Below are 27646 nucleotides of genomic sequence, written 5' to 3'. Positions count from 1 at the left end.
TGTGGCTTATCACTTGTCACAGTGGATCTGCAGCTGATGAGAGTACAATGAATGAATTCCTTTTTCTTTTTGCCCACGAGGTACGGAAAAGGATAATCAAGTGATATCTGTCCATGGCAAAAGATCACTTGACCATTCAAGATTTAATATGTTTACTATTTGTGAGGGTAGTCAGGTTCATTTCTGTTATCCTGCAGGATTGGAACCTGTAGTCTGAGCAGGGGTGCATGGCTCGTCTACAGCTCGGTACGATTGACCTTCAAATGCTAGACTCACTGTCTCAGAGCTCAGTGCCTCCTGGAATAAATCTGAAAGGTTAGAGAAGGGGATAAAACGAGTGGAGGAGCTGCAGGAAGACTTTCAGACAATCACCTAAGGGCGTGTCCAGACTTAATTTAATGGAGGGGTGTTGTGAAGTTGGTGTCTCCAACACATGTCCGGATAGCATTAAGGCTATACTCCATATCTGTTTCCACTTATCATATCTACTGTACAATTAACATTAATGTATTGTAGCGCACAAACCTCCATTCATTGCTTCCTCCATCATCCACCCACATTCATCTCACACTCCAATGAAAAACAGCCACACTGACGCAAAGTCTGAATCCGTCCTCCAGGAAAGGCATTTGTAGAGGTGCAAGTCACCGGTGATCGGAGCGGAGAGTCATTGAAAGAAAGTCAGTGAAGGAGAAGTGTTACCTCGGCATAGAGTGTGTTTGGAAGTCCGTGTTATATCCGTTTTGTGTGACATCTTCGTCGCTGGAGGTCGTCTTTGTCAGGCCCGATAACCTGTTGGATTTTGTTTATTTCCCTGTTCCGGGCGGATCAGCTGTTCCCTGGAGTCAGGAGATGCCGGCCGCAATGGAGCAAAACCCAACTCTGACTTAAACCTACTGACTGACTTAAAAACTTCGGTACCGTGAGTACCTGGTGTGTCTTTTGTTTGTTTGTATTTCGAATATTGCACCGCGAAGAGAGACGCTGGTTTTCTTTTGAGTTTGTTTTCTTTTTTGTTTTCGAGGCCCAGCAGAGTTTTTGTTTTGTAGTTTGAACATTGAACTGAAATGGACTGAACCGTGGGTTGTGGGTATACCGGTGCAGACTTTTGCCGGAAGGGACTGAACTTTACTTACAAACAGAGACTGTGAAACGCACACACACATTCCGCACATTGATTTTGTTTGCAGTGTGGTTGATACATGTGATAATATATATTATTGAAATCGCATTGCTGTTTTGTTTGATTGTTTTGTGGCTCTTGCTTATGTCATATTTTGCGCAGGTTGACTATTTTTTGTTTGCATTTAATTTGCATTGACTCTGACTGGCACCCCAAATTAAAACCTTGTCAAACTCGCTACAGTATCATGCAGCTAACATTATATTTAAGTTGGAATAATGTGTAAGACAGTCTGATAAAAATGATTATTGGCTAAAATGACCCAACCACAAAACATTTGACAGCCATGGATGTATTAGCATGGATTTATTATTAAGACCTAGATGCAGGACCCATAGATTGCACATGTTCTTTCAAGTAATTGCTTGTCTGGCGCATAAGCAAAAAATTATGTTCAGCAGAGGGTTTTTTTTGCCAGTACTCTTTTCAACTTCTCCCCAGGCTTTTGGACTCAATTTAGCAATGAAGGCCCAGTTTTTTGATTCACCATTCCTGACTTCAGTAAACTCGTATTAAAATAATTTCCGGGGCACTAACACGTGTTGAGAGAGAGACGGAGCGGCAGCAACATACCAGGTCTCCAATAAATCCTGGTGTTATGCCTCTGAAACTTTCATTTATGTAGCATTTAAGGATAAACTTGGATCACTACACCTATTACTGCGCTCTTTTAGTCAAGATGATTTAATTTTTTTAGAATAGTGACAACTAATTATTAAACTCAAGAGACAACATGACATTTATCCTCATGCCTCTCCTGTTTTCTCCCCTACTTCAGATGAGGCACATCTGTGTATGTGTGAACTTCTGCCATGCATCACACTGCAATCATTAGTAAGTCATATATTATCCCCCGGATCCCGCAGCCTGTGAGATTTCCCTTAGCGCCTGGAAACGTGTAGAAAAGTAATAAATCCACCTACACTGTGAGAGGAAAACTTCAAAGAGCTCATGGATTGACATCATAAACAAACTTAAGTAGAATTAATCCATGTAAGTTTATTTTGTTGACAAAGTTTAAAATCATTCATTGGGAATCTTTCGGCACAGGCAGCTGTGAATTTGATTAGGAGAGTGATGTCTTTAAAGGTGATGATCATTTTAGAATTTATAATTTATTCTTTATTAATCCCACGAGGGGAAATTCAGTTTTCAGTTTTAATGAACATGCTACAGAAAAACATGTGCACAAACAGGATCTTATGGACATGCATTAATGCAGAGGTCTCAGGAAGTGGACTAGCACCTTTCCAGCTACTAGACCAATTTCCGGACTTGGTCTGAGCCGGCGACCCTCCGATTCCCAACCCAAGTCCCTACAGACTGGGCTACTGCCGCCCCAATCATGTTCTTGCTTTTTAAAATAAATGAGTTAAACAAAGAAATGAAGAGATAATGAAACTCATCTAGAAGGCCATTGGACTACATCTGCAGTAACACTTTCATGCATAAAAATTAACATACCAAAACAACACTTCAAAGCTCTTATGGGGAACTTTCAGTTCAGGTTGATTTTAGCGCCCCGTGTGGACAAAACAGTACGAGTCATCTCTTTGCTGACTTCGTCCTGTACCTGTGTAAAAATCCTGTTTTTGGATGTAAAATCTCCTCCTGATGTCTTTAAGGGTTTAAACGTTAAATGAGAGAGAGAGAGAGAGAGAGAGAGAGAGAGAGAGAGAGAGAGAGAGAGAGAGAGAGAGAGAGAGAGAGAAAGGGAAAGCCAAAGCACTGACGCTATCCATACAACACCAAAACTCAGATTAACCATAAGTAGCGAGACTCGTAACCTTTAATACTACAGTCAGTACTCCCAATATTTATCTGCTGGTCGTCTTTAACATGATTACAGCTATTCCAGAGAAACATGAAGTAATAGTATTTTTTACTATTTGCTGCAAAATGAAAATATAAGGGTACTCTGAAGGGGGCCAGGAGCATTAGTGTCAATATGAATACCTGTTCAATCTGCTCACATTCTGAATGTAGCTCAACAGGCTCATTAAGGAAGCCTGAGCAGTGTATGAAAGGTCCTCTCACAGTTTCTGTTGCTCTGTAAATCAGTGTGACACTAACTAAACAAACTCTGCAGGGGAACAGGGATAATGAACAGAAACGGACTGAAGGCAAAAAGAGTTTTAATCATGGGACAGACGTGTTGAAGGGGGGGTGGAGGAAAAGACAACCTGGTGTTGAAATTCTTAAAGGTTCACTTTAACTTTTTTTCAGACTATCACATGGTGAGTCCTTTTAAAACTGAAAATCTAGTATGATATACGGTAATATCTGAGAAGTCTTTGGCCTTTGGGAGCCTCATGAAGCTTTTTATTAGATCAATATTCTAAATCTTAATCTCAATGCCTTTATCCGCGACTGAAACATGAATATCAGCACTAACAAACTGTTTCCCTGAGGGGCACGCAGCCTGCGATACATCAGCGGGAAATGAGACACTTGCAAATTTTGAAAGTAGCCAAGGGTGATCTGACAAAATTAACACACCCATGGGTGCCCACTCAGTCACTGGGCACAACTTTCTGCACATGAGAGAGACAGAGAAAGAGAGAGGGTGACATTAGGATAAAAAAATGGTGCCAATATTTCACAGCTGACATCCCAGCATGGATAAGCGCTGCCCGCATGACACTGTGCATCCCCTGACGCACACACGCACACACACACACTAACACACACACACACACACTAACACACACACACACACACACACACACACACACACACTAGCATAGCTTGACATTACGTTTTAGGCTTTTAGTAGTGACAGAAAAGTGAAACGTGCATCAAAACTACTACTAACTACTGACAGCAGGTGTTCGGTATAAAGCCATTAAGTTAGTGAAGATCTTCACTATGCAGACGATCTCGCTCTTTTCTCAACCAACCTTGCCAACATGCAGACAAACACTGACTGGCTCAAAAACGTTGCTAACCAGGAGGGTCTCACCATCACCTCCAAAACACAAGTGATAAGTGTTAGCTAGACTTTAGCTAGACAGTGGGGCTTAAAAAAGACACTAAAGCTAGACTATGACGGTTCAAGCTTTCTTCTCCCATATCTGAAGATCCAAGCAGTCTTCAAACTAAGATGGTCTGATATAACAGTGATGTAAAGTCTGTTCGGCTGTGCGGTGCAGAGAGAGTGAAAGGAGGAGAGTTTAAGCATTCCACAACAGATGCCTTAGATGAATCTACCTTCAACTCTGAGAGAACAAGTAGACAGAGTATAATCAAGGAAATCACATACAGACTTTTGAGTTTGAGAGCTCTAATCAGTATAGAAACCATCTTAAAGTCGTCGTTATCAAACAGAAACCATCGTCATTACCATCATCATCATCAATAATATGGAGACCATCATCATTAAGTTAGTAGGTATTCATGAAAGAGCTGGGTCTTTAGCTTTTTCTTAAAGGTGCAGAGGGACTCTGCAGATCCAATGGAGTTTGGAAGTTCATTCCACCACCGGGGGGCGACAGAGGAGAAGAGTCTAGTCAGCGTCTTAGGACCCTGTTGTGAAGGTTGGATCAGACGCCTTCGGATGGAAGAGGTAGAAAGCAAGTAAGATAGGGAGCATTCAGGATTGGGCATACAACATCACCATTACAGATAGTGAATGAAATTAGAGCCAATACTCTCAGATATATCCATAGTTTATGTTTCTCCTTATAATCTTCCTGGCTTACTGTGCCTCTCTCTCTCTCTCTCTCGTACTCTCTTACACACACACTAAAAAACACAAATTCAAACACACACACAAAAGAAGCGCACAAATCCTTTTATCCCGGAGCACAAACTAACACTAAACCATCAAGCCTCTCTGCAAGTCCAAACTTGTTCACATCAGTGCATACACACACACACACACACACACACACACACACACACACACACACACACACACACACACTGCATATCAGAGAGTGTGTGGGTGGTGGTTTTTCCCATGGGCCTTTGGTGACACTAAGTCAATAAGACAGGGGGGCTGTACATGCACACGCTCACATATAGGAATCATTAGGACATACTGTACAGTGCACACACATCAAACAGATACTTACTCATACAGCTACACTGACTACACACTACTGTCTGCAAAGATAACGGAGTAGTATGGAACAAGCATCGGCGATAATGACAATACTGACACCAAAAGAGGAGAAAAGTGATGATTTCGATTGTTTTTTTAATTGATAGTGAAGATGCAATGCGACATATTGGTAATACAGAGCATTGAACTGAGGTGCTACACAGATTTTGTTTTGTATTCAACTTCCGTAGTTGTCTGTGGACAATGTGGTACCTCTTGTCTGGGGCTGGGAATCTTTGGGTGTGTCGATTCTTGCGGTCACAATTCGATTCAGAATCTATTTTCAATTCAAAAAGATTCATGGATTCATGATTCAAAGTCAATTTTTGAATTAGCACATACTTCAGGAGCTACTCCGGTCATCTGTGAGACTGGCTGAATTTCTTGCTGCTCTATTTCACATTCTACTGAGTTAAAGAGCTAGCCTTAGCACTTAGCTAGGAGTGACAGATAAGACAAAGTTATGAAACTATTTAAATCTCAGAAGACTCACACTGTTTCTCCTGGAGAAAATTAAAAAAGCATTTTTTTTCTGCAGCACAACAATAAAGAAATAACCAGTTTTACTCCTGACGGTCTGTCTTGCTTTAGTAGGTCAAATAGATGCACTACAACCACTTAAAAAAAAACAGGAGCTTTAACCTTTGTTTGGGGGGATTTTATATCTAGGATTATTTTTTCCCAGCTGGTTATGTGTTCCAGATTCAAGCCTTTAGAGAAAAATCTGTTTTTTCCAAATTCAGATCTACCGTGTCATACTTTACACTCATTATACTCCAAGTTACTCTGTTACTGTTTTGTCTTTGAATAAACATGTTAAGAGGTTTAAAAATCAATTGGGTTTGTTTAGGTTTGAAATCAGATTTGAAAAACATAAAAGTGGGTGTGTTGCCAAACGTTGTTTACCAGCAGGAAGTACAGAGAGTGCTTTTGGTCCAATAGATTGTGATTCAGATCTGGAAAATTGGAGCCAGATGCCAATGAACAGACGCTGTTTCCATGTTGGTTTGATAGACTGTGAAATATGTGAACAATTAATCTCACATTCAAATCTCTTCACTGACAATGTTCTGCTAAATCCTACAATCAATACTCCTGTGTGTTTGTTAGAATCGGATGATTGTTCTCATATTTACTGCACGGATCAGAGCTCGTTGTTTTCATAGCTTTGTGCTTTTGTTTTCTGTAACGGAATTTATATGTTTTTACTTTGAAATATCTTTCACTGTCTCATCCTTACATCCTCTGGTTTTCAAACAATATACATGTTGTCCAAGATGTATTTTCTTCCAAAAAATCAATTTTCTGCTTTTTCCTCAGCCATAAGGTAAACTCAGACTCACTTTGTCATCATTGGAGCTCTGCTACTTCATTTAATAGATTTTTGTTGAAACAAACACTGGAGCTATATGCTAAGAGCCATGGGCAGATCAGGTGCCAATCTAAGGTACAAAAGCTGATTGAAAGCTTTTTCACCAAATGATTGCTGAGATTAAATAATACGTCTAAATACCAGGTATCAGGCATGTAACATTTAAGATTTTAACCTTGTTTTAAGCCTCAGTTTAAAGTATACTTTTAATCAAAGTCAGTTTTTTGCCAACTTATAATTGAATCATGTTGTAGGCAATCAAAATGATCTATACCTGATGATCACTACCACTGGAAGGGAAGAGTGAAAATGTAGCCGTCAATAAGAGGAAGATGACGCCATGTCATCTAAATAAGCTCTTCTTGGTTTGGTGCCTTCTTATTTATGTTCATACCTTCAAAGAACCAGAAGCCAACGATGCCTCGCGTTCCTGTGATGTCTTTAAACTGTCTGTGCCTCGTGTTCGCACTGAGCTCGGGAAAAGAGAGTTTCATTTTGCTGCTCCCACCGCATGGAACTTTTCTCCAAAATGACTTGAAAATGGCGGAGCTCATTTCGCTTGAGGCCTTTGGCTCGATCTTAAAAGATTAAAAAACGCGAGACAATTGGACACTGCCTGATGTATTTCTGAATTGTAATCTGTGATCAAGATTCTGCACTTTATCTGTAAATCAATTTGCACATTGTAAATTGTTTTTCTCTCTTAACTTATTGTTTGTCTCTTTATCATGTAATGCTTTCTTTATGACGTGTGAAAGAGATCCTGATCTCCATGGGTTACTTATCTGGTTAAATAAAGGTTAACAAAAAATATATATATATGGTGAGAAGTACATTTTTCTTTGCAGTAGACTCTCCTGGAGGTCTTGAAAGTGTTTTTCATGTCAAAGGTGACAGGCAGTTCATCAGTAAGAGAAAAGGGCAAACCCTGGACCCTTTCCCAGGTTCAAACAGCAGGGGGGATCACTCAGTGGATCGGGAGTGACTGCCAAACTGTGATGGTTGGACACCGCCGCCCCCGATCCAACATCACAATGATTTGAGCGGAAGTGGAATGCAAAGCTATTCCACCATAAAATCGGCAGATCTCACTGAAAGCAAGTATCATCTTTTTCACTATCCATATCTGATCCGCTTTCTTTTGTGTGTGTTAAATACTGTTCTGGTGCATTTCTTGAACTTACTTAAAGGCTTTATATGTGATTTTTTTTGATCCAGCAGATGTCGCCCTTGAGCACCAGCATGAAACCAAAACAACTCGCGCTGCATTGTTGTGTTAGCATGCTAATGCTAGCGATCTTTATTATGCTGGTATCTTCACACTGCATGTAAATTTACCTGAAATGAGCGTGATCTAGAAACACAGTTAAGCAGTGAGTACAGTATGTTATTCTTCTTTTCTCTAGTCCCTCAATTAAACAACTTTTATACACGAGGGGAGGAGTCAGCCGGCCGTCCGGGCGATGTAAACAAAGTGAAGATAGGACTCTGAAAACTCTGAAAACATCACAGACAGTGGGACTCGGGTGTTACACTCATTGTAGACAGTCATGACTCACAGAGTTATTTTCAGAGGATATACTTGATTTATATTATATTTAAGTGTGAAAAATCACATATAAAGACTTTAAGTAGCCCAGATCTGTATCAGTTTAAAAGGTGTGATACAGATACAGTTGTATTTGCTTGCACTGACTTTCTTTTTCATTTATCTGTCAATACAGTTTTCACCGTAATGATAAAAGTTTGACAAATGCCCCTTTACTAGTTCTGATGACTTTTGCTACAATAACTCCAATTTTAAACTCATTGGATAAGATAAGACACTCTGTCTCGCTTTATTGCACATTGTTGCCCACTGAAAAAAAAAAATAGGATGCTGCCACATTTCTTTCAGTCCTTTTGAGAGATCGCAATCAAGCACAGAATATACACAACTTCTCTTCTAAAAAAAATGGGAGCGAGGCACAGCAGGTGCTTTTAGCGCTTATGTTATAATGAACTAATGAACGCTTGTGCTCTTTTAAAAGGGCTGAAAAGAATACACAGCTGGCACTCCAAACACATGCAGTCAGAGAAACACAAATGCACAAACACACACCATCATGGGGACTATGTTAATGACACAGCAGCCATATTCCCCATAAGAAAGATGACAGGGTGCAAGCAGACCAAGAGGTATATGTATGTAGAGAAGCACATACTCAATCACACTAAAAAGAAAAGGCAATATTCACTCTTACTGCCCTAAAAGCACAGACAAATTGGGCTCATATGAATAGATGCATGTCCTTCATAAAGCGAAAAAAAAACATCATCCTCTGAACTGAAATGCAACTAATTGCTTCAGTTCTTTGTGTGTCTTTCTCCCCTGCTGTTTCTGTGTTTCTCTCTGCTCAGTCAAACAGGGAATGCTATGTATCTCTATGAACACAAGATCATTTATAGCCCAAATCACTGGCGCACTAACCACATCCTAACAGTATTAAAAATCAAAGGAAAGGTTGTTATCCTATCTTTAAACTATTTCCACTGCAGCTGCATTGATCTGGGCTCGATTATGAAACCTATAAAATTGCTTGAATGTCAGTTCTTAATTATGAGTTTGAAAAATGCCACAAAAAAAAAAAAAAAAAAAGAGCTGTAGCTTGGAGCATCCAAAAATTCCATTACAAATGTCACATTATCATCGAGGCTGCAAGGCAAGAGAGGTGGGGGATGGGGGGTTGTAGAGAGAAGAGGAGAGGAGAGGGAGGAAAGAGGATGAGCATGGAATATAATGAAGACAAATTGGTTTTCCATTGTTTCCTGAATGCATGGTGTTAAAGCCCACGTTTTCCATGACCCAAGGAAAAACGTTGGTCCCACACTGGCAACAAAAAGAAGAAGCTGGCAGTCCCGTTGACATCCAGAGTTAGCAGAAGAAGCTCAGCGGAGGATGACAACATCAACATCTACATCATCATCAACATCACAACAAGAAAAAGATCATTAGGAAAGGAACGTAAAAAAACATATCTACAAATGTAAGATACTGACAAGAGGACGCCAAAATCTCTCGGTGGTCGCAGTGTGAGTGTGATGCGCCCAAGAACAACTAGAAGGTGGCCAAGTGACTGTACTGTGAATGGACCTAAACACTTTACTGCATAATGTTAAAACGAGTCTAAACAATGAATCATCATAATTCAAATAAACAAGTTAATTTGTGCAAGTGTGTTTCAGTTGATTAACTAACTATGGATGAGTATGGACTATAGGTGAGTTTATGATGTTAGGGGGAAGACTCTAATGTGGTTGGGGATATCATGAAACCAAACATGGAGGACAATGGGGACGACCAGTCAAAAAAATACACTGATATTTAGAATTCAAAGAGATCCTGAGATTTCTTTTTTTTTTTAAAGAAAAATGTCTGCTCCTTATCCTCCACCTTTCTTTGAATTTAACATAAATTAAAACCCTTATTTGTAATCTTGCAGTGCAGTGCAAATACACTATTTCTGTTCCTTCCTCTTTAATTACAGTCTCAGATTTTGTCTCTATCATGTTGTACTTTTATGTACAACAATGAGAGTCCTGCCATGTTTCCAGATGCTTATATTCTTCTCCTATGTATTAATTTTAATATCTTATTGCTTTTATGTGTCGTATTTTATTTTTACATATATTTTCTTTTTACTTCTTATTGGTGTGCATTAGTCTCTCAATGATTTTATAAACTGCTTTTTCGTCAGTAACTTTTCTGCACTCTTGTAAAGCACTTTGAACTGCAATTTAATTTGTCTGAAAGGTGCTGTACAAATAAAGTTTGATTGATTAAAAAATGTCAAATGAAAATGGGAAATTTGAAGCCGGTGAACAAAATACATTATTCTCCTTCCTTCATCATGTCCACCACACTCAAGGGTCTCAAGGGTTGCATTACTGCAGTGCAAGTCGGTATGGAGTGAAGCACAAAGGGGGCGATGGTTATGTGACAAGCATTACACCTCATCAGTTAAATGCAAACTGACAGCTGTGTAAGTGCATGGTACAGTATGTTCTTTACAGTAGCTTAAAGCAACCACAAAGACATCCCAGGGGAACAAAAGCTTACTTTCCCATCAGCCCTTTACCACTGCATGCAAGACATTGTATACACTGTACAGCTTCAGTTAATTAAACAGTGAATTAGCAAACACATTGTGTCAACAGGAAGTCGTTTGTGTCAATGTCTTGCGGGGATTCATAAACCCTTATGATGTTTGATTCATAGTGGATGTCCATGTCAACATCCTGGACATCCCATGCAATAATTAAGCAGTTATGAAATGAATATGAGCGGTGCAACAAGCCATGTGTTATGCACTGTCAACATGTAAAAGGGGTGTGAATTATGTCACACGTAACCTGACAAGTTTATTTCCCTGGAATCTAAAACCCTGCCAAGATAACTACGCACAGACATGTTAACGCTCCCATGCACGCACAATACAAGCGCCTAAACAATCACACTCCTTCAGCCATCCGTAGAACTTAACTTTCTGCTCTGCTGGTTCGGTTCAGAGAAGCAGGAGAGACAAAGAGGGAGAGAGAGAGAGAGAGAGAGAGAGATCGGGGGAGCTGAACCAAGTCATGCAGTGTGAGAGTGAAGAGGAGGAGTGGGGAGGAAGAGGAAGCAGACCTCTGAATCACTGCCACCGTCACCGGATTTATCAGTGACTCAAAAGTGAATGATGATGCTCTTGTGGTGTTGGAAGGCTAGTCGAGTAAAATGCTGCTACAAAGCTGTGCTCGATTAAGCTGGACATGGATTTAAATTGAGAAAATGACCAATGAAATACACGACACTTAGAAATAAAACTGCTAACCCATTTGGTTTATTTGAATATTGTTAACTTAGCTATCTTTACTTTCATTATATTAAGTCTAGAAGTGGATTTGATTGGTGTTTATTGATAAACATCTACGTACCTTAGAGATTATGTTCTTATGGTTAACTGCAAGTTGTACAAGGTGTACAGAGGAGCAAAGAACATACATGGACTACAACTGTAATACCATTTAAAATAATAAAGGAAAAATAAAAGAACCCAAATAATGGCTCAGAAAAAGGAAACTAGTTGGTTAATTCAAACCAAAGTATGTGAGTATAGCCCCTTTCTAAATGTGCCCTGATGCAGCCTGGGTTAATATAATTCCAATGTAACTTTAGGAACACTGATTAAAGACATCACCAGAGCATCCTGTTGGTTTAAGGGTTAAACAATAAAAACACCAGATGTTCTGTCATTGGCCTTTATGTCACAACATCCCAAATCACTCTTTCAGTTTTTATGTCATGTCATCTTTCTCTCATTAAAAAACTACAGGAACTGATGTTGATGCATCCTCTTTTCAAAACGTGGTTAGGATGCATCAGTTTAATTTACTACCCTCTTAAGTCACTAAGGACAAAAATGTCCATGCCAAAGAAACTGCTATAAAATAAAACAGATTGATGTTTTTTTAAACTTTTTTCTGCATAAATCTCTTAAACAACTTCAGCCCTGCTCAAAACCACCAAACATTCAATCATTTTTAGGAAGTTAACCCTTTAAATGCCAGTTTGATTACTTGATGTCACTGTTGTTATTTATGAAAAAAAAAACACAAAAATGAGTTATTTTCCATAAAACAAATATTTGGTGGCTGGGGGATTTTATTAAAATCAGTCTTGGATATGTCAAAGATTATCCAAAATATTGACTTTGATGCATTGTTAGTTTTTGTGTAGCATCAGATTTAAAATGTAGTTCCCTGTTTGGACTTTGGAGGGCGAAAATGTCCAATCTCAGATAAAAACAGATTGATATTTGTTTCTACTTTTTTTTGCATAAATCTTTTAAACAACTTCAGCCCTGCTCAAAAATATCAAATATTGAGTAATTATCAGGAATTCAACCCTTTAAATGCCAGTTTGATTACATGATTCTAGTCAATTTGTTTCTCAGTGTTCTATTGATCTATTAAAAAAAATAAAAAGTGCATTCCAAAATGTGTCAAGAGAGAGTCTTTCTTATAAAAAATGGTGCCACATGCACTAACAGACAAAATGATGACCAGATGAAGAGGAAACAATTGACCAAATGGACAAAAATGTCCATAGTGATGCATGAGGGTTAAGTCTTTTCTTGCCCTAATACAACCCACTTTTATCAATTAAGTTAATACTTCAGTTTAAAAAAATTAAACATCATCTTCTTTATTTTTCTGACAAAGGTTACAACACAATGCATTTAGGTGTCCTAAAACAGGATTAAGGACTTCATAAGTTTAGCTCTTAGTAACTGGCACAAAAGTCTTTGATTCTGCTCTGCCATTGTTCTGTTTCAAAGCAGATTATTGACACTTTCATAACTAATCTTGCAATTTCATGAAATAGCTGAAAAAAGGTATTTTTTCAACGCTACGTTTGCTTACACTTAAAAAATCTCTTCATAGTTACAAAACTGTTCACTGGAGCAAAAACAATCCCAAAGGTTGAACCGTCGTGTACATCTTAGCCATTCCCTCTGTGATGAAATGATCCCTCTTTTGTCTCTGCGTCTGTCTCCTTGTCTCTTACTTAAATGAGCATTTGGCACGAACACACATGGCTCCAGCAGTAACAATAATCACGTCAAGCCTTCTCTGACATCGACACAGAGACCATTTTGGGTGAGTCATAGAGGCAAGAAGGGAAAGAAACAAAATCGATAGCAGACAAGGAGCTTGACGGAGCAGTGTGGAAAGATGGATATTTAGGTTGACATTGACAGGGTAAATAACCATCAGTGTAAGGGGGCTCTCGTTTTTGTGCCAGGGCTGACTCTTCTAGTTCTATTTTTCATATTTATCTTTTTCCGTCCTTCAACACACAACCTGAGCCTTTCCTCCTGCCCTTCACTGCTTTATCTGGCCCTCTACAGCTCTCTCTGATATCTCCTGATTGCACTAGAAGGTACCTGATGGGCATCAACACGGGAGAAGGTCATGTTCAACATAATCTAAAAGAGCAATCTTTCTTTTTGTAGCTGTACATATAAACAGCCAAGTGTTTAACATTTGAGGTGAAGGTGTGGTGATCTTTAGTAAGGTGTTAGGTAAGGTTTAGACAGACAAATGGAGTACATACATTTGTTATAAATCTATTTTATCAAGAGGAAAGAGTAGCACTGTACCAGTCAAGATACCAGTCATGGTATCGACCAACAATCGTGCCTTACATTTGCTATCAAATTATGAATGCAAACACAGGCCATCTCAGGAAACTACTTTCCCATTTAAGACAGACGCTGCCAAACACTCTAACTTGAGTGCAAAGCTAATCTGTAGCCTGCAATTACTGCCTGAGAATAAAGACAGTAAATGCCTACTGCAACAGAAGCTGCCCTTTTTTTCTGGTTGGCATAGATGTTCACTACCTTCTCAAATAACAGTTTTTAAAGGTTCTATATGTAACTTTTTACATGTATTTAAATCGTTTTTAATCGCCCATTAATAAGCCAACGGTTAACTGATGTGAAAAAGTAGATGTTCACTGTCTATCTGTGTTGCCTGTATAAAAAGCTTCCGCGAAAGCTCCAGGAAGTGACATTTTCTGCATGTCCTCAACGTCCTCCTCACTCCGCTCTGCTCACAGAGATCAACAGTACAAACTCATCACACACTCCCGCTCTCAGCCACTGCCTGCAGAGTCGTTTGTAGGATGGAGAATGAATACAGACACACAGACTCCTTCACAGACTTTCACATGTACGACCACTTACCTCCTCTGTAAACATTATGCCGCTAAATATCCAGTGTTTCACAGCCGACGATGATGCACGCGAGGGAGAGCGAGAAACAGGTTACCGGTGCAGTTCGCTTAACGGCCATGCGGTGTCGCTACAAACGCAGTATTTTTGAAAGTTACATTTGGCCCCTTTAAGTCAGATCAACTTTGTCTCCACATGCTGTGAATGACTTGAATCCGAGACGTGACCCGCGAGAATAACGCAGTGTGCTCGGTGAGATGTATGTAGAGTCTGCATCACGTTTGTTTTACTGCTTAGTGACACAGGTTACTAAGATGTGTTCAAGGTCGGTACAGAAAGTGACTTTCAGGTGAAGGTAAATAAACTTTGATCAAATTTAAAGTTAGAAAATGAAGGTTTTGTATTTTACAGTTGTTTGGAGCATACATTTGTTGTAGTTTTCAAATACTCCAGTCCTTCTATAGATGTTGATACTGATTCCAATATATCATCATGTGTTCTGGACAATACCCATTAAAATACAACCAATATTACAAATACTGGTAAAGGTATCTTAACGACTTTAGAAATGGTATCTGTAAGAAAAAAAATGTAATTCTCTTACGATTATCTTTTACTTTCCCTTTTTAATTTCTCTGCTCTCTTCTGATGTCAAGTCTTTTACTTCCCTCAGATCCCCCTCTCCGTCTCCTTAATGTGCTTTTAGTGTGAGCGGTCAAACGCCTCAGCTCGCCATCCAACATTTACATCATGTGGAGCTCTGGAGTGAAAAAAAACTGAGAAAGACTGAAGGTACAGAAACACAGAAAAAAAGGTGTGGAGGGGCAAACACAAGGAAAAAGAAGAAGACAAAAAACAAGGAAGTTCCTCATAGAAAGAAGCAGACAGAAAGAGTGTAACTTAGGAAGCAAACAAACACAGGCAGTCAAAGAGTGTGAGACAGACAGAGAAGGAGACGAGGCAGCAGCAGAAGAGCTCAAACAGAAGAGTCATTGTCTGAGCGCCAGTAGGTCAGGAGTTCACCATCAGTCTAGCGAAGCCAAATGATGCTAGCAAAGCACAGAGCTGATCGGACAAGAGTCTGGAAAACGTTTTGGAATTGATTTGACGACCGCATTTTTTAAAATTATTATTTATTTATTTCTCACTTGCCCGTGCTCTTAACATAAAGAGAATACAGATCATGATTTGTTGAAAAACAAAGACTTTGAGGCTCAATAATAATAATCATGATTATAATAATGAATAAATGCTGCGTGTGTGTGTGTGTGTGTGTTTGTTTGCACATTTGAAGCACTTACAAGAGAAAATAATCAGACAAAAGATTTGTCAGCCTGTAAATTTAAAGATTCAACATTTTTACACTAAAACAACTCAATGAATTAAAAATGGACTTTAGACATTACCATTGGCTCCAATGTATTTTCAAATGTATCCACTTCAATTTTCCCTCTTACTTAAAAACAACATTTAACACCACACAATTGCTCATATTCTTTAAGACACACTCAGCAGCCTTTCTTTCTTGTTCCTAAAGAAATCGGCAGACGATCATTCAACTGCAAAGCTCCCTCTGACCGGAACAATCTACCTACAAACATCAGAACAATAAATTCACTACTCCTCTTTAAGAAATCACTTCTACCTTTTCTCACAAAACCATGTTGCTGCTTCTCATGGTGATGTCCTCTTGCCCCTTTAATATCATATCTTTTTGTTTTCTTGATTGCATATGTCACTATGTGCATCTACCTGTGATGACTTTGTGTGGGGTGCTGTGGCTTTGCGGGAGGGATACGTGGGTGGATGGGTGTTTGAGAGCCTTGATGTTTATGTGTATATTTTGTGCTTGATTGTCTGTATCACACTGTACTGTTGTGTTTTTGTGTTTGTGTTGGACCCCCCCTCGAAAACGAGATGGTTCATCTCAAGGTGCAATCCATCAAACAAACAGAGTTTCTCACTTAACTTACGTCATTTTTTTTGTTGAGTACTTACAAATATTTCCAAAGTTATCTAAGGCAGAGAAAGACGTAATTTTACAGTCGTAACGGGTCGTGTGGCGGCAGCGGCCATGACAGACACAACATGTTTATTGTTGCTGTGGAAGCACGGGATGTTACATCAAAGACTGCTGCATAAGGAAGAGGGAGCTGCTACTCCGTGCTGACGCTGTATGTGCTGCTGTGATAAAACGCCATCAATATTATACTTGGATACATCTTAGGTAAACATATTCTCTTCCTCTGGACTGTTTCGCCCCCCCGCTCGGTGGGGGGTCCTCTTTGTCACCTTTTGTAATCGTTTTGATTGGGAGCCCACTGGTAGCACGTTGACAGTATAACCCTGAAACACTTCCATGACGGGCAAACGTGTTGAAGTGGAAAAGGATGTTTTGGGGGCATTGCACAATGACTTGGCATTAAAAGGAAAGAGTGCAGTGATTCATCTTTTGCTTAATTTAAACCTGCGTTGTTGAGTGCCTGATTAAAAAAAAAGCTGAAAATATCAGTTTAAAACACCTGGTACTTGTTAGCGAGTGCTGTTATCTGCTTCATTTTCTCCTCTCCTCCAGAGCTGAATGCTGATTTTTTCCCTCTGGGCTCTTTCTCGCTGTGCCTCCTCCCCCCCTTCCCCTTCTTCCATTTTTAGCTTCTTACCTGTCACTCTTGCAGTATCACAATGAGTGAGCAGATAGACCTCAGTGTCTTGCTTAAGAACGCTTTCTCATGAACATGGATGTTAATGGTCTGGGCTGGGCTTGGCTGGCGGTTAATGGGTGTAATGGCTGTAATGGGTGTAGTCATGTCTCTGGCTGGAGTCCATAACATGTGGTCTTATGAGAGCAAACAAGGCAATCGGACACTGCTGATATCTTTAATGATTTCTAAATGAAGCAAAATCCTTGTTGTTGTTTTTTTTATTTATGTATTTTGCCCCTCTACCCACCCAACCCCCCCCCCCCCAAACACAGCTCCCTGCCTGCTCAGAAATAGGCTACACAGTGAGCGGGAGAGAGGAGATAAACAGACATGAGTCTCTGTTTCTGTAAAGGGAGGGGGATCAAGACAACCAAGGAGAAAAAAGAAGGAAACATCAATTACATTTCAAAAAATGCACCCATAAAGAGATAGCATCAAAAATGCATGATACAGGCATGATAATGACGCACATACAAACACAGAAAGCACACATTTTTGCACATATCTCATTGCAACAACACTGCATGTAATGTAGACACAACATACAGGAGCTGATTCATATCTGGACTTATTTCCATTCCCTCCTTATTCCACAACACAGGATATTTAAATCAGCCAATGTAAGCTGTGACGACCCTGTGTTGTCATATTGTCACATCTGTCTAAACATGCCACCCGTGTAAGAAATCTGTCATTTATGTTTCACCTTCACAAGACAACAAAGCACCTTTTCCTCCGAAAATTGACTTCAACAGCTGTTTTATTTAATTTCATGGACAGGGGTCACCTTGAGCTTTGGTAGTCCAATCACAGCAGCTCTTTTCCTCACCTCTAATCCATAGATTGCATAACATAAGCAGCAGCCCTCCCTTCCCATCTATCTACCGTAGTGCTGTAAAATTAATAGGTTGACTCTGGGAAATGGGTGGGGGGGGGATGGGGCACAAATAGATGCAATAAATAAGACAGAAATGATGTTTACATAATGTGACTTTAAACATTTTTGAGCCTATGATTCTTGTTAAACTGAGAAAGTCAGACTCTAAGCTTCCTACAGGAAAAGTGCCAAGAGGAATCGCATCAATGTGAATGACAACAAAAAAATGAGGAAAGAGCCACACATGTTGCAGTGTATTTGTTATTTTGGGGTAAAGCTTGTTTTGTGGTGTAGACGTGCATTTTGGCCATCCAGGTAGGTGATTTAAAAAGGTTAAGAACAACCAGGTTTCAAAACCCATCTTACCCATCTGTAGCCATGCAAAAATAAAGACTCATCCAAGACCACCCCAGTCTTACCCCAACACAGAGATACACAACAGCAAAATGGAGGACAGGGGAGTTTACTGAATGTGATTGTGGTCCATTATGTAATCCTCTAACCCGGTGACAAACCACCAGACAGCAGACAGTCCTTTTCCTTCTTTTTGACCTCATTTATCAAGTCATAACTCTGATTTTCTTTCCAGAAAGAATCAACTTTTTCATATTCTCTTTCTAATTTTCTGTACCTCTTTTTTTAACACCTCCTCTTCCCCCACATTTTCTCTTTACCCTAGTTGATTTCACTGCTGCTACCTGCATTCTTACACAATTCATCTATTCTTTTTCTGTTTCCCCCAAACTTCACATTATTACTTCCCATCTTTACTAATCTCCCCATTTCTTTATTCCCAACCAATTAATTCCCCATTTGAGACTCCTCTTTCCATCCACATCCATCCCCTCTCCATCTTATCTTTAATCCTCTGTCACATCCCTCCACATCCCTTCTCTCTCTCGCCTCTCTTTTCTGTTAAGTCTCACCCCTGTTCTTCTTTCTTTTTTTTTTTTTTTTTCATTTGTCAGGTCTTACCAGGTGTGGGCCACAGTGAAGCGCCGCCTCTGCCTGATGCTCTTGTTAACCATCAGCTTTCGGAAAAGGCGTGGAGAGCTTCTGGGGGACAGTTTAGGGGACGTGGCGCCCCTCTTCCCTCCCATCACACCTGGGATTTTGGGAGGCTCCAGCTCCAGGTGCATGTGCTCCTTGAACGTCCGGATGCAGGAGTCCATCTCAACGCTCAGCTCGTTGGATGACATCAGACTTTTTTTTGTTTATCTTTCAAATCCTGCCCCCTGTTTTTCCTCAAAATTCAGTCACATCAGCTGATTTTGAACTCTTCTTTCCTTATCCAGAAACAGACAAGTTCACACTGGGATGGGGATGATGATGCAGAAATATTGAGACGACCTCACAGGCAAACATCCATCTAGGAAGAGTCCAGCTCACACATACCTTTTTTTTGATGTATGTGTTGCCTCTTTGCGGTCTTATCCTCCCCCCTTTTCTCTCTTCTTCTCGGGTTTAGGGATTATCCAGCCAGCAGTCGTGCCCTCTTCCTCTCTCTTTTCCTTTCTGAGGGGCTTTACCCTCTGCAGGGTCACATCCAGCTCCTTCCTAGAGAGAGAGATTCCTCCCCTCAACACTGCTTCTCTCTCATCCGTTCTTATCTAGTCTCACTCTTCTTCCTTTTTTTCTTGTGTGTCCCTTTGTCACTCCCTCACCTCAGTTCCCACTCTTTCCTTCCTTCCGTCCATCCAGGCGACTTGATGTTGGAGGATCTCCCTTATGAAACATTCAGAAGGGGCTGAAAACTGCTCTCTGCCTCCTCCTGTCTTCCTCTCCCTCCATCAACCTCTGCCTGACTGACCTCCGCTCTCTGCAAACAACCCCCCACTCCCCCCTTAAAAGGCACTCCTGGTGTGGCACAGAGTGACTCCCACTATGCCCAGCGCCTCAAGTCAGACCCCCCACCCCCTCTTCCCTCTGCACACACAGAGCAGTGAGTGGAGCACGGCACAGCACTAATGCTTCACTTGCCGTTTCATTCAGAATATACACAAGCAGCTGAGAGCAGGCACGCAGCGAGTGCAGGCCACGCCTCCTCCTGTCCAGGATTGGCTGCTGGGTTGTTGTGACGACAGGCAGGCAGGCTCAGTAACAGGTTGTCAGATTCATTATTTATTTTGCTGTTTAGTGAGGATGTGTGGTAATGTTGCTCATGATGTTGTGACCTTTAGAGTAGCAGGCAATCCGCGAGTGCAGGCCAAGACCAAAAATGGAAAATTTGAATTATTGTGGAGCCGAAAAGCTAAATGACAATCAGTGAAGAGACATACAAACCAAAAAAAATAAACATTAGAAAGGGCGGGTTCCCAGTGTCCATAATGAGCTCAACAGCGTCTAAACATGTCTTATAAGTCAAGTGGATAAATCAACATTCTTGCCTCTCTTTTTCCTCGTACTCAAACACTTTTACCCCTCACAATATCATCTGAGTGAAAGCAATTCAGCCATGACATTATCTGGAGAGAAAGAGAAATAATTGATGGATTCAGTCATTCCTACACACAAAGAACGTCTTGTTGAGATTAGAAGAGAGCAAAAGAGGGAAATGCCCTAAAGGTACAGAGCGAGATGGAGAAAAAAACTGACAGGATCATCAGAAGAAAAAAAAAGAAAGAGAGAGAAAGAGTGGCAGCAGCGTGACGAGGATCAGAAATGTGAGCAATCGTTTGTAAGCTCTTTGGACTGATTTGTTTTGGTTGTGAGTCACTGATGATTCTGAACCATCGGAGCATCTTACGAGATGCTTGCCAATAAAGGCCTCTGTAAATAGTCTCTTCAAGCCTGTACATAAAGAAAGAAATACGACATGTGTAGTAAATGTGAGTTATTGGTTTAAAATCAGCTGAATGATGCACAGCATTCCCTGACTCTTCTTCCTACCTCACACTCTTCTTTCCAAGAACAAATGATCAGTGATTCATTAACATAATTCTGGACATAACATGCCAGTGTTTGTGTTACTGATATGTCCTCTAAACATGCACTAATTGTGGGTGATCTGGTTGTGCAGTCATAGTGCATAATTGTTGGAAATGGGGGGGGGGGGGGGGGGGGGGGTAGCTTTGCTAACACACACAGGAGGAAGAGATGGACATTTACTATACTTGATTATTTTAATTTCCTCTTCTACATTAACTAAGTAATAATGTAAATCTCACTCTATAGTCAAGACTTGTTCCCATGGCAGTGGAGTCACTGTTTTGCACATAAGGGATGCTGTCTGCACAGATATTTCCCTAGGGTGAATTGAAGACAGTAATCCTTTAAAAAAAAAATGAGTCTCTCAGGTCGGATTCAGACTCGCATGTGCACGATAACCATGATGCAGCACAAACTGACAACCAGAAGAGTAGCCATGGTAAATATGACGGCTTATTTTTTTCCACTAACGCTGAACCAAAACTCTCTTTTAAAGCTGATTAGACAGTAGGGGACACGTCTGCTCACTTTAAGGACTGTATTTATAAGACCATCCAAAATGTTATAACTCTTCTGGGTTGCTCAAAAACTGACTGGGCTCGACATTATAACTGGCCTGCTCGCCCAAACGCAGTTAAAAAGCTCTTGACCAGTTTATTCCACATCCCACTGGCCCGCTCAGGTCAGTTAAAAGGTCTTCAAAAGAAATAACAGTAGCACACGTGTCATAATTACACATTGTTTTCCTGTGATACTGGACTTTGTCAGTGTTTCTTGTTCAATACTTGCTACAGCTTATGCACTGATTGGGCGTCTGTGTCATAGTTGAAACCGCCACCAGTTTCTCTGCCGTGGCTACAGATTGGAGTGCAGATTTTCTCTAACAAAACTTGTAAGATAAACTGTGTTTAAAAAAAACCTCTGAGCTGAGCAAAAATCAACTAGAAAGAGAAGAAAAGGAAATCACGGGAGGAGTGACAGAGATGAGTTTTTAAATATATTAAATGTGCATCAGATCAGAAAGTGGTGTTACTCGTTTTGTAGATACTTTCTCAGCAGCTTCCTGTTGGCATCGCTGTTTTCTGAGTCAAATCACTTTCAGAAGCTTAGCTGTTATAATGATGAGTTTTCCACAACACAGTGGAAGGCAGCAGAGCGCAGTCCGAAATCAAACCGCTAAGGATGAGGAGAAGACAACCAGCCAACACAGGACAATGCATTTGTAGCAGACTATCCACTTCTGCAACATCGCTGTCTAATCCCTGATGACTAGCACGTCCCTGCTGCTGGTGAAAGTAAAGACGTATGAGTGAGAGCTCACCTTCTGGGGAGAGGTAAGTGGATAGTGGTAATGTTTCTGAGATGGAAAAAAATCTGTTTTTGTGATGTGTGATGTGTTGGTGGAAAGAGAGGGGTTAATAGAAGATGACACCAATGTTACAGATGGTTACATTCATTTTATAAAACTACAATGAGAGTCCAGTACATAATGCTAACACAGAAAAGCTAACTTCACTATAAACTTTTCAGGGTTCCCACTCTTTTCCAGAGATTATTTTCCAGGACACTTTCAGCGATGATCGAGCCGGTATGAGCTGTCCGTGATCGTTTTCTCTTTTTGTGAAGGATCTTTTCGCTCCATCCTCTCAACTAAATTGTAAATAAAGATCCACTTTTGACACGAGGGGGAGGCGGAGCCGTTACATGACCTATAGACTTCCATTCGATCTGCGTTGTGGATTAATGTAACAAATAGATACTTTTATTAACGTGTGACGGTGAAAATGTCCAACTCTGTAGGAGTGTTGGAATAATTTTCCAGGACATTTTACTTTTTCTCTTATTTTACAGGTGTTTTCCAGTACTGGAAAATTAGTCAACTGTTTTCCAGGACGAGTGGGAACCCTGACTTTTGTTTGTTTTTGTTTTGTTTTGGGTTTTTTTAGGGGGGGGGGGGGGGGGGCTAAAATCGCTTACAGAAGACAATATTATTGCGGCTGGGTACAAGAACATTAAATCATATTTGCCCTTTTCTTGTGCATAAACACTGTCACCAGCTTTGGATCAGCTTCTGTTATGTGTAAACAACAGAGGACAAAATAAATGCAGAGGCGCGAGGCGAACGCTGAACTCACACCAGATCTCACCTGGTAATATTTGCTCTATAAGCTGGCCAGTATCAGGGTAAGTGTACGGAGCTGTGAACACAAACCGGCTCACAGGACTGCAAAGGGAAGGGAAACTTGACAGTGTCAGTTGATGAATTTCCTTTTTCACTTTATTGTGAAAGTTTAAAAAGATTCACCGTGGCGTGGGCCGAGTGGGTCAAGGTTGTTTTTTTTTTGTTTTTTTACAGATTATGCGTTGTGATCCACCAATTAAGAAAATAAAAGAAGAGGTTGCCGCACTGAAACAAAAAAGTTGTTCTGCCACCTAATCTATTTGCAGAATAGTTTGTTTTCTATGATTTGTTTCATAATGATCATTTTTTTGTATGTGTAATTTTCAGATGACTAATCGAGTCTTAACAGACCCAAATGTAAGATATCTTCTGAATCATAACATGACCTTAATATATCATCAGACATGAGGAAAACCTGCTACATTGAATTGTTGAAGTCAGGGATTCTCCAACAGGCAGTGTCCAACCACAAACACAGTTGCAAAAAATTAAATGAAGAAGCAATAATAAGCCCTGAAAACAATTGTGTACATCAGCAGGAAAAATAATTGAATCCCAAAATAACTTCTTGCTCCCTCCTCCTCCTCCTCCTCCTCCTCCTCCTCCTCCTCCTCCTGCTGCTGCTGCTACAATCATGGATGAAAGCACTCATATAAGTATGAGTGTAAAAACAGGGCAGTGAGTGGAAACGTGGAGAGGTGTTGATGACTGGTATTGAAACCGTTTCAGATACAGTCACACATATTACAGAAGCACACACACACACACGCACGCACGCACGCACGCACGCACGCACGCACGCACGCACGCACGCACGCACGCACGCACGCACGCACGCACGCACGCACGCACACACACACACACACACACACACAGCAGCTGGAGGCTTCACTGGGAAAGGAAGTCATCAGAATTGAGGACTTTAAGAGGGGTTCTGCTGACCCTGACATTCAGCATAGTGATGCGTGAAGGAGACACAGTGTGATAGTTTTGTAACAGAGAGGAGGGTTAGGAGGGATGACACATGTCAGGTTACTGATGGCTTTCACACACACTTCACGTCCTGTTGGGACGGCCAAGCAAACTGAACGAGCGAAAAAAAGACTAGCTGTTGAGTGAAAAAGTGGAAGTGGTGGTCAGAACATGAAGGGGGGTCTAGACTTAAATCATTATGTTAACCCCTGTGAGGAAGCACTGACTGTCTGTATTTAGAAATGTAAGTAGGCCCATCCAGTCAGCAGTGTTCACGCTGCCCTCCTCTGGTAGAAACTGAAACTGCAGCTAGTCACACATTCACTCAAATGACTTCTCAATAAATGAGTCCCAGGATTTTCATGTGATTTGTCAAAGACGTCAGAGTTCAAACACTCCATGACTTCATATATGATCAAACTTAATATCTTTGAGGTTTGGACTTCTTCAGTTAACAGGCTATGGCCTTTGGGTATTATAAACTATACAAACTTTACAAACCAGACAGGAAATTAAGAAAATGATTAACAAAAGTGTTTTTTAGACGACTGATGGGTATGTTTATGATGTTGACTAACACAGTTAGAATACTACAGGCTCCAATACAAAACAGGTATTTAATTATTTAAAAAGACAGGCATTTAATTGTTCATTTAAAGGCTTTATATGTGATTTTTTGATCCAGCAGATGTCGCCCTTGAGCACCAGCATGAAACCAAAACAACTTGCGCTGCATTGTTGTGTTAGCATGCTAATGCTAGCGATCTTTATTATGCTCGTATCTTCACACTGCATGTAAATGTACCTGAAATGAGCGTGATCTAGAAACACAGTTAAGCAGTGAGTACAGTATGTTATTCTTCTTTTCTCTAGTCCCTCAATTAAACAACTTTTATACACGAGGGGAGGAGTCAGCCGGCCGTCCGGGCGATGTAAACAAAGTGAAGATAGGACTCTGAAAACTCTGAAAGCATCACAGACAGTGGGACTCGGGTGTTACACCCATTGTAGACAGTCATGACTCACAGAGTTATTTTCAGATATACTTGATTTATATTATATTTCAGTGTGAAAAATCACATAGAAAGACTTTTAAAAAATCATTTCAACATTTATTTTCTTATTTTAGATGCGTAAAATACTCTCCCCTCAATGAACATGGTCTTATGGAGACCTGCCTTTACCTGTCATAACACCAGGCAAGACTAGTAAAAGGGACCAGGCCTAAAATTGGTATGGGTTTTATTTGAAGTTTTCCAGTATCTACATACAAGTTAAAGGTTGCCAACCCCCAGTCACAAGATACATTTGAGGATTCATGGTGTTATTTCTAAAAGAGTGAAGAAGATGAAACCACAACTGCTGTAACAAATTAACTTGTTTTCCTGTTTTCTTACATTTAAAAGACACACACACACACACACACACACACACACACACACACACACACACACACAGGGCCAATCAGGGCTGATTAGCTAGTTCAGAAAAAGCGAATACATCTGACATGACTGGACAACTGGCTTCCTGCCACTAGCTAGGCGACTGCAGAGATTACTGCAATGATTGCAGTTTCTGTGTTTGTGTGTGTGTGTGTGTGTGTGTTATCTGAAACTTTACCTGTTGCTGGGAGAAAGTGTGTGTTTGCAAGCAAGCACGACTATGTCTGAAGGCATGAAGCATGAATAATAAAAACCAGGCAGAGTCATCTTCAACAGACTGAATGCAACATGACAGATCAGTCAGTGATGGAGAGAAGAATCCTAACTGGACTTCTGAAGGCCACACATGCTCAGTGTGACAAGAGAACATGGATTCAGTCTCCAGTGATTAGCTGTTTCTGATTAACATTGAGTCCCTCTTAAGCCATTGATTAATGGCTAAAAAGAGATCACATGAACCATTCAGGGAACAGTCAAGCTAAGTAAACAACTGAAATGCTGAAATGACTTCATGAGATAAAACTTCTCTAATTTTGTCCTTTTATCCACAAAGGTGAATTCTTTGTTTTAGAAAAGAATGCTAATTGTTTTTTCACATGAATAAAAACCTCAAATTATTGCTTGCATTTCTCAGTTACATCGACATTTATAGCAAAGCTCTATATTCTCCTTGCTCTTTATATCCAAGGGAGATGCAGAACGAGATTCTATGATATTTATGTCCCAATAGAAACTCTGAGATGTTTAAAAGCGGTGTGCCCTACACACATGAAGACTCACTTCAACACATGAATTCTGTATAATCAAAGGACTGTACAAATTTAGCACTATTGTTTAATGTCCTGTACTCAGGCAGCTTATACACTGTGCCATAAACTGTAGGCTTTCCTTGTGGCCAATGAGCAGTTATGATTCTTGTTTAATTGTCCACTCACCAATCAGGATCCACCGGCGTGATGTCTATCCTGGGAGGGGCTCCAAAGGGCAAAGATGTCGGCCTGGCTATGATGTCATCATCAGGTGTCCGTGACCTCTCACCCTGACGCCATGACAAGGGGGGAAGCTGCAGGTTGCCCGAGAAGCGGCGACGGCCTCGTCGCAGGTCAACGCCCAGCGTGCAGGACGGGGACGTGAAGGACTCGCTGAGGCAGCAGTCTGGAGGCTCTTTGCTGTCCTGAAGAGATTAGTTTTAAAGAACATGAAGTGCAGGAAATTAGTTCATTTCAATGGTTTATTAGAGGTTATTTATCAAATAATGGGAGATGTGGAGGAGTATAAATATTATACTGAAAATCACAAATGACATTCATACACCCAAATTTTGAATTCTTTTAAGTTGTCCATTGTAAGATTTAGAACTGATTTTAAAGCATGCAGCTTTAGATCCTTAGGTGTAGCTCTCCTGTTTGAAGTCATTAGGGCCCTTTGCTTTGGAATTACATACCTGAGGAGATAAGGCTTGCAGCATCAATGATGTCTTTAAAACACTTTATTTTTTTTGTCTGTTTGTTTTCTATTTTATTTTATTTATTTTATTTATTTTATTTATTTTATTTATTTTATTTATTTTATTTATTTTATTTATTTTATTTAATATATATATTTATATTAATTTAATTTTACTCACTCTTATTTCATTGTTTTGATGTGTATGTATGTCTGTGTATTCATTTCTAAAGATGTGGCTGCTGCTTTTCTTGGGGGTAGTTTATTTTTGTTGATTCATTCAACATCTTATTTTGAAAACATGTTTGTTGAAATTAAATGACCATCTGAATGAAGCAACTCTTTGAAAAAAAAAAAAAACACTTCTTAAATCCCCTTTTTAATGACTTGCGACTGTTTTTTTACAGTTAAGTTTGATTTTTTTTAAATTATTCCCTGAATGCTTTCTCTCTTTTTGAAATTTTTTTTATTCACATTTGCATATATTCTTTAACCTCCATCTGTCTCCTCTGCTGTGTTTATACATCTTCTGTACTCATGGTGTTCCGTTATATTGACTGTCCCTTCATGTGGTCAAATAGTGTCATGTATAACTTTTTTTGGGTTTCTGGGTTTTGATTGGTTTGTCAAAGCACCTTGTAAGTTCTTGTTCTTAAAGTTACTATTCAAATAAATGA

The 27646-nt window shown here is 40.1% G+C and overlaps 1 protein-coding gene across 2 annotated transcripts in view; it reads right to left on the bottom strand.

Moving 5' to 3' along the window:
- pde4ba (phosphodiesterase 4B, cAMP-specific a) overlaps window positions 1-27646 on the bottom strand; it is a 193066-nt gene that overhangs the window by 120829 nt on the left and 44591 nt on the right. The window contains exon 3 of one of the 2 annotated variants that reach the window (XM_065955588.1): window positions 26459-26697. In XM_065955588.1, the coding sequence (XP_065811660.1) occupies window positions 26459-26697 (239 nt within the window). Of the gene's footprint in view, window positions 1-18974; window positions 19816-26458; window positions 26698-27646 lie in introns of those variants that run through there. The other variant, XM_020655122.3, reaches the window with a different exon arrangement.

This window comes from Labrus bergylta, chromosome 6 (assembly GCF_963930695.1).
Source record: "Labrus bergylta chromosome 6, fLabBer1.1, whole genome shotgun sequence".
In the NCBI taxonomy this organism is placed as follows: Eukaryota; Metazoa; Chordata; class Actinopteri; order Labriformes; family Labridae; genus Labrus; species Labrus bergylta.
This window is presented reverse-complemented; position numbering and strand designations above follow the sequence as displayed.